At 47.2% G+C, this 8,832-nt stretch overlaps 1 protein-coding gene across 1 annotated transcript in view; it reads right to left on the minus strand.

Annotated features, from left to right (window-relative positions):
• Window positions 1-1,828: 1,828 nt before the first annotated feature.
• Window positions 1,829-8,832, minus strand: part of osbpl3b (oxysterol binding protein-like 3b) — a 42,159-nt gene continuing 35,155 nt past the window's right edge. The window contains exon 22 of the mRNA XM_037677003.1: window positions 1,829-2,322. Coding sequence (XP_037532931.1) covers window positions 2,226-2,322 — 97 coding nt within the window. The 3' untranslated portion in view covers window positions 1,829-2,225. The remainder of the gene's footprint in view (window positions 2,323-8,832) is intronic.

The following is an 8,832-nucleotide window of genomic DNA, read 5'->3' on the forward strand; positions in this document are numbered from 1 at the left end:
GGAGCCCCCAAAAGCTGCCCACTGCACCACCTGGTGGTGGATGGGCTAAATGCAGAGACTAATTTCGCCATTGTATGGAAACATACAGTGCTGACATTGTGATGACATTATTATTATTATTATTTATATAAACAAGGTAAAGGGCCAGCCCAAGACACAAGCAGGCTAAGTGGCTGCTTAGGGCCCCAGGGCCACTAGGGGCACCCTAAGTGGAATCATTTTTTTTTTTTTTTTTAGTAATGATTTCTATATGATTGACACAGTTTTATCTGCAGAGGAGCTTTTCCAATCTCAAACTAATAAAGAACTATTTGAGATCTTCCATGTGTAACCAGGTGGTTTATTAGTTTCAAAATAGTGTTTATGTAGAAGTGGCTATACATTCTCACCCGTGTTGGGCCCATATATGAAAGCACCTATGCCCCATTTCCCCACCTCCACTTTCAGTTTGCAGTGTTGCCTGGCTCATTAGTATACAGTATAGGCACCGGGTGTGCTCCGAGTCAAAGTCCGGGTCCCCCACCCCGTGTCACACATAGCACAAGAACGACTGAGTGGACTGGCAGTGATTAGTATTAACAACAAAGTTGGCCGTCAGATTTCTTACAGTGATGTCATAAATTACTTTGCGTCCAGAAAAGCTCGGAAGCACAGGTTTTAGGAAGTTTGTGAAGTATTGAGGAAGAAGAAACAAATGGGTCAAATGTGTGGGTAAAGGTCGTTTAATATTTTAAGTTCAGCTTTTGCAAATTGTTGCATACACTTACATAGTTTTAAGAACTAATTATTAAACTTTAAATGTCTTTTTTTAAATAAAAAAAACAATAAAATTTTACATGGTTTTAAATTAATTGTTCATTTACATTATTTATTTCCTTGATATTTTATTTTTGTCTGTTTTTTGCACAATTTAATTAATTTTTATGCATCCAAGTTATTTTGTCTGTTGTTTGTTGTTCATCTTGCACTACAAATTATTTTGAACATTACTGTTGCAGTTCTTTGGAACCAAAGATAATAAACCAGATGACACGATGGCTGTAAAATACATTGCATACTAGTGTTTTTTTTTTCTTTTGTTACTTTTAGTACCACTACACATATAGGATAATGTAAACAGGGTTGTCAGAGTTGCAAGGAGTTTATGTTAGGTGAGCGAATGACCTGATCTTCGGACTTTTGATTGCAGTAATCTACATTATTTGCAGAAATAGAGGGCCCAAAACCAAATTTTGCTTATGGCTCCATGGAGGCTTAGGCCGGCCTGGCATTCCAGCTCTCACTAAATTCTACTGCTTCAGTCAAATACTTTTCATGGCCTCAAAACTCTGACATCATGACAACTTTTGTCATTGCTATTGTACTTTGAACTGAAGTTTATGACAATATTTCAGGTTAAAAATGACTGTTTGCAGTAAGAAAACTTTTCAGGGAAGTTCAAGATAAAGTGACTTAAAAAAGACTTGACAAAAAGAAAGAATATGATTTTATTTTTGATTCATTGAGCATACAGTCGTAGACACTTTAGTTTCAGGGCACGGTGTCAGTATGGTTCAATAAATAAAGTTGAAAAAGGAAAGAGTGGAATGGATGTTTGCTACAGCTGCGATAGTTGCACAATCATTTGCACAGTCAAAGTTAAACATCTGTAAAGGCTTTTCTGAGACACCAAGCTCCACACAGTGAGGATCTAAAAGCCATTTGACGAATTTGTGTGCATTTTTACAAAATGTATTTTAGGCAGCACAGTAAAATAAATTAAACAACGCGAGTACAACCAGTAAGGCATCAGGCGATGCAGAATAAATATTGGACGTGCACACCCCATCACTGACATTTCAAGGCTAGTTTATATCCGAGGTAGAAAATGTCAATGTTAAAACAAAAACTTATGTTGTTCAGAATATTTTAAGCAAACATAGATTAACTCTAAAAATGATTAATATTTTTTTTTCATCCAAACTTGTTCTTTTCTGAGCGACTTAATTTACAAGGAGCCAAAATGTGTGTAAAAGTCCCCAAAACTGATTAAACACCAAACATTCTTACATGTTTCCACAAAAGTTTCCACAGCGTAGAGAAGCACTTGTTATTAAGGCAAGAACTCTGATGAAGACTAGATCTGAATGCAGATGGCAGGCGGGGGCTACAGACGTCACCAGAACCAGCCTGGATCACAGTAGAGGCTGTGCAGGTTGAGATGGGTGCGATCTGCTGATCTGCAGTCACCACAGAGCAGGAAAATCGATGTGAGCGAAGCCGGGTTCCTTCCTCAGCTCCCAGTAAGTGTCGTTGCTCACCCAGGCCTCCTCCTTTGACTTCCTGTGGAGGAAAAAACAGCAAATACAACGAGTTGCAACAAAATGACAGGTGGTGATGAACAACGGGAAGTGGGCTCAGTAAACATGTGGCAGCCTCTTGGTTCTTTACAGTTGCTAAACGTTTTTCTGCTTTTATATTTTTCTGTGCAGAACCTGCCAGAAGTTTTTTTTCCCATTGAAGGGGAGTTGATCCATTCTACTGTCACCTTTGTACTCGCTCTGAATCGGACCAAAGTGAGGTTTTGAAGCAATCTGCTGGCTTTTTTTAGACTTTTTTTTTTTTTTTACTAATTGGCATTTTGTGAAATACTGTTTCTGACTATTTGATACAACAACTGGATTGCGTTGACTGAATTTATGATGTGAACTTGTTACTCATTTATATTGGGACATTTCAGTGTTCATCCCAATACATCAGCTGTAATCTTTAGATCAACTTAAAAAAAAAAAAATTCCCACAGAAAGCTGCTGCCTTCTCCGACTGCAAATGTGAACAAAACTGGTTTAAGAACAGAGCCTTGTGGGACCCCACAAGGTAAGAAGGTTTGATTTCATCAACATAAATCTATGTTTTCCTGTTAAACAGATATGATTCATTTAAACACAACTCCTTGGGAAAATCACAGGAATGGATGGTTTCAAATATCTTCAAGATTATATTTTTGTCACTGTAAATAACTATATTTTTCATTAGTGTGGGTGGTTGCATGTCTGTCAAGCATCACAGTTCTCTGCTGACTTTATCTAGGTGGAGAATAAAGCCTCCCCCACTTTAGAACTTTGGAGACCTATCACTTTAAAACACCAGCCGCATCTCACAGGTCTAGAATTCTCTCAACCTCATCGTTTGCTTTTCTCTCAAATGCATCAACTGTGAGACTTTATGTGAAAATGAGTGCCGTTCAATTATGTTCACTGAAATCAGTTGAGCTTAGGCTGACCCCAGGTCAGCTGTAGAAGCAAGGAACTCTGACAAACACTGAAAGATGGAGGTACATTAACTCTAAAAGCCTGTTCTATGTCATATAAGCTTCGCCCTTTAAGGCCTTCGCTTTAGTGGGTTTATCCCGTTATGCAGAGCATAAGCACTGAAAAAAAATTAGTCCACGCCCACCCGCTGTGTGGGCCCTACCCGGTCCGTATAAATTACGTTAAGAGCGGGAAATCGGCTCCCATTTTTTCTTCAGCGAGCTAATATAGCACTGTCAGAAGAACAAAGAAGATAAGTTGTGTAAATGACCAACCTTGTGAAGGATGCTGGGCCCGGCAGTCGACCTCCGGTCGTCCGGTGAGTTCTCCTCCCCGAGGAGAAGATGACAGCAGTCTTATTCCAAGGTAAGCGTCGTGGAACATTTCCCAGTGACAGGTCACTACACGCTGGACAACGCCATCTTGTGTTTTTTCCTCTTATCGCCGACCCTCGGGGCGAACCGGATGGTTCCTCCGGGGCAAGGTGTGCTCAGCTGCAGCCCCCGCTGCTCATTCCCTCCCGGGGAGCGTAGTGTAGGTGGAGGGGGGCTGAGTGAATGCTCACCCCATCCCACCTCGTTTTCGCATCGGCGATCACACCGCTCCCGGCCGACAGCGCCCTCAGGGGTTGCCCGGCGGAACCCGGGAGGAGGCTGACATGAAGGGACCCCCTTTTTCTACGTCCCTCGCCTTTTCCCGCCAGTTCGGATGATCGGCGGAAAGGTTATTTTTCACTGACGTGTTTTTCCAGGCAGCCGCAGTTAGCAACAACGTGCGCTGCTAGCATATAGCATGTCCAAGGGACTGAAGGCCGCAGACCTGCCTTGGAGACAAAGAACTCCTTCTGTAAGGCAACTGACGCTATTCCTCGGTTCCCTCCCCTGGAGCCAAGCCTCGCGGAAGCTTCCGGAGCGAAGCTGTCCAGGTCGGAGCAGCGTCCCGTCCCTCCGGAGGAACCAGACGGCGACCAAAGCTCTCCAATCGAGCCCACCGACGTGTTTTCAGGCAACCGCAGTTAGCAACAACATGCGCTGCTAGCATTTAGCATGTCGAAAAGGCTGAGACCTCAGACCTGCCGGAGGAGACTAAGAGCTCCCTGTGTAGATCGGCAGACGCCATCCTCAACATGTGCGCCGCTCCCTCGGGTTGCCTGTCGAGGATTGTAGCATGGATGACGGTAATCCAACGTTCCATCTGGCTCCGTCACTCTCCATTGCTGCCGGAAAAGCTGCACAAAGACCGGATGGAGGGCCCCATCTCATCGGACGCGCTGTTCGGAAGCAGCTTGACGTCCATGCTGACGAATTCGAAGCAGTCGGAGGAGACGTCGGAAGCTGTACGCCATCTCATCTAGCCGCGCGGCTCATTCCGTCCTCCAGCCCGCTGGAGAGATCGTCAAAAGCAGAGGCAGAGACATCGACGCTCCACGGCAGCAGCAGCTTCGTCTCGCCCAGCTCCACCACCAGCCCCGCCCGCCAGAGACCACCCCTCCTCAGTCCGGCAGCCTGCACTTCAGCGTTTTCCCCAGAGATCGCCTGCAGACGGCGCTCGGAGCAAACAAACCGCAGAGCTCACGGGGGAGAAGTTTTAAGAAATGACGGTCTGCGGAGGATGTGTGTATAAATGACACAGGAATTGAATAAATGATTTTTCAAAGATCAAAACGCCTGTTTTTAGCCAGTCTGTAAGCTCGGATGAGCTCACAGCCGCTACACACCCTCCACTCATAAAGAGCCGGTGTCCTTAAATAAAGGTTTTTTAAATCCACCGCCGCTCCCTCACATGCCCAGACGCTCACGTGACACCACGGTAAGCGAAATAACTTGTTGTCAATCAGGCCCGCACGATCACCTCCCAACGGTGTTTACGCGCTCCCGAGCGAGACAAGCAGCCTCCATCCAACGGCACTGTGTCGATGATGCACGCACAGCTGCCCGGCGCTCACCGGCCCACATCGGGATAAATGTGGGACCGCAGGCCGGGTCCGGTGGAGGTCCCTGCTCTCAGCGAAAACAACACACGCCTCTCCTGTATGAACGCGAGTGGCCGTCATCCACCGCGTCCCAGCGATCAGCAGCTCACGGCGGCATAAGCGTGAGACAGCTGAATGAATCCAATGACGGGCCCCGCCCTCAGCGAGAGCGGCGCGCGTCCCTCCAGAGGAAACGTGCGCTCCCGCGAGGCTCACAACCTTCACTTCATCAGCTGACACACGCCTCGCCTCAGCACACACCGCCCCGCCCGGACATGAAGGTTGGTCCGCGATCCAGTCACAGCGCGCGGGCGCGCGCAGAACAGCCCTTTCGAGAAAGCCTCGCCTTGGGTCACGCGGAAAACATTTCCGCGACGCATGACGGCGGTCGAGGCGGAGGTTTGGATGACATCCGTTCAAAACACGGCACATCATTTAAACGCACGTCCACTCCACGAACGTCACGCAGAGTGGTTAAAAACATGCTCACCGGACAGATGGAGGGACAGAGTGTTATGCAAGGGTTACACGCTGCAGTTTGCAACCCGACCCCCTCCGTTCGGAGGAGTTATAGAGACGGTCCTGTCATCACCAGACCAAGTCTCAGCCTTAAATGCAGAAATCCAAGAGCTTCTGATAAAAGGTGTAATCTCAAGAGTTCCCAACGAGGAGGAAAACACAGGGTTTTACTCAAGCTACTTCCTGGTCCCCGAAAGGACCGGAGGGATGAGACCGATTCTGGATCTGTCAGCTTTCATCAAAGCGATCATGAACAGATTTTTTCACATGTTGATGAACAGACAGCTGTTGGACAACATCCAGGAAAACGACTGGTTTGTCTCCATCGTTTTAAAAGATGCCTATTTTCACACACCAATCATCCCAAAACACAGAAAATTTCTGCGTTTCGCCTTTCAAGGGATGAAGTACCAGTACAACAGGTTGCCTTTTTTGGGTACTCCCTCGCGCCTCGTACGTTCTCAAGTGTGTGGAGACAGCCCTGCATCCACTGCACAAGCAGGGATGAGGGTTTTGTTTTTACCTGGACGACCTGCTGCCCCTGTCTCACTCCAGACAGGAAGCATTGATACAGGCTCAGGTGTTAGCATCACACCTGCTAAATCTGGTTTTCGCCATACTGGAAGAAAAGCTCGATTTTCCCGGCCCAGATAATTGTTATCTGGGAGTGGAATTAAACTCAATTACCATGACGGCTCGTTTATCACAAACAAGAATCGACACTCTAAAAACCAATTACGCCACGTAAGACCTGGCAAAGTGGTAACAGCTGTCTCCGTCATGAAGCTGTTGGGAATGACGTCATCAGCTCACACAGTGGTCCCGCTGGGTTTGTTACACATGAGGCGCCTCCAGAGGTGGTTTACGCGTCTGCGTGTGGATCCAGTAAAACAAAAGAGACGGATGATCACTGTCCCTCCCTCCATGGGAGCAGACCTCCGACACTGGGGAAACACCCTGGCTCTGTCAGAGGGAGTCCCCGTCAGCAGATCCACGTCACGTGTCAGTCTTCACGGACGCGTCTCTGTCAGGTTGGGGTGGGGAACATGCCTATCTCAAGCAGTAGGGGCGCTGTGGCCCCACCGCACATCAGCCCACATCAATGTTTTGGAGTGTCGCACAGTGCTGAATGTGATTCAACTTTTTGCTCCCGTGCTACAGAATCAACACGTGTTGATTCACACAGACAACATGGTGACTGCTGCGTACATAAACCGCCAGGGGGGTGTGCGTTCAGCCCAGATGTTACACATTGCGCGGAAGCTACTGAGTTGGGTTCATCAAACCTGCTTTTATTAGAGCAGTTTACATATCCGATGTTCTGAACAGAGGGGCTGATGTGACGTCCAAGGGCGGCCCACGTTATGTGGACCGGATCCTCCATCCGGATCTGATGTTTTTCAGACGCAGCAGAAGTTGGCAAAGCAGCTGTGGACCTGTTTGCGATGCGAGAAGAACGCTCAATGTCAACTACGGTTTTCCCTGAGCCCGCGAGACGATCCATCGCTGGGGGGGGACGCATTTGCTCACAGTCGGTGGCCCAAAACGCTTTTTACGCGTTTCTTTCCCCCCCACCTCCTCTGTTTTTTACGGTCCATGAACCGAGTTCAAGAGGAGGGATTGACAGCCCTCCTTGGTGGCTCCCGGCGTGTGAACGCACTATGGTTCCCAGGCCTGCAACGTCTGTTGTTGGGTCGCCGTGGAACTGTCATGGAGGAAGGATGCTCTCCTTCAGGCAGGAGGAGCGACCAAGAGTTACCCAGAAATAGGTCAACACCGGTGGGTCTGACCGCTGAGCGGTTCCACTTAGAGGATGGGTCTCCCTCAGGAGATAGTGTGCACAATTCAAGATTCACGTGCTGCATCTACCACAGTTCTGTACACATCAAGGGGACGGCTTTTCAGCGCTGGTGCACAGAGAAGGTTTAGAGACCACCTCATGCCTTTTAAGCGGCGTGTTGTTTTTCTACAACAGCTGATGGATAGGGAGTTGGCTTTCAGTACGCTTTAACGTACGATTGCAGCCATCTCTTCCTGCCACAAAGGGTTTGGAGTCAGAACAGCTTTTATCACCCGCTGATGAAGCGGTTTCTAAAAGGTGTACAGAGATGTAGGCCTGTTTTCACGCCCACTTGTTTTCCACAGTGGGTTTAACGCTGGTCCTGCGAGCCCTGATCAAAGCTTCAATTGAGCCTCTGGATCAGGTTTCATTTAAATTCTTGTCTCTTTTAACAGCCCTGTTGCTGGTTTTAACACCCGCTAAGAGGGTAAGTAATTATCTGCCCTCTCTGTTGCTTCGTCATGCCTTAGAATTAGGCTGACGGGCAGCTCAGCTGATTTAAGACCAACCCAGCTTTTATGCCTAAAACATCACGAGCTCTTTTAAATCAAGAGTGATATCGTTGGAGGGGTTTTTTCCCCCCCACAGATCAGAAGAGGAAGCATCTTTTCATCTTCTCTGCCCGGTGCGGGCGTTTGACGTGTTACATAACGCACACAGCTGCAATGCGTTTCAAACTCAACAATGGTTTGTGCATTATAGAGATGTTTCTACAGGTCGCCGTTATCCATCCAGCGCTTATCACACTGGCTGTGTGAGGCCTTTTCTGAAGCCTACAGAGCATCAGATTTAGAGCCTCCTGTCAACCTCTAAGCACACTCGACCAGGGGTATCGCATCTTCGACTGCTCTGCATAATGGTTTGTCAATGCAGGACATTTGCACTGCGGCTGCATGGTCAACACCCTGCTCATTTATTCGCTTTTACCTACGTGATGTAACGGCTCGTTCCATGACACATTCTGTCCTTAGTGCTCTAACAGAATGAATATTGTTGTTCTCATGGAACTCTGTTTAAGCTCACTTCTGTCTGCATGCATTACAGTGTGAGATGTTGTTATCAGTCACAAGTCGTGTCTGTGATTTTGGTTATATTGTCACTAATCAGTTCATGATTATTGTTACCAATCAGTTCAATTGATTTATAATCAATTTATGGACATTAATCTGTTTATACTGTTCAGCCATGAACCAGTTGGTTCATGCCCCCCC

This window comes from Nematolebias whitei, chromosome 5 (assembly GCF_014905685.2).
Source record: "Nematolebias whitei isolate Nwh7 chromosome 5, NemWhi1, whole genome shotgun sequence".
NCBI lineage: Eukaryota > Metazoa > Chordata > Actinopteri > Cyprinodontiformes > Rivulidae > Nematolebias > Nematolebias whitei.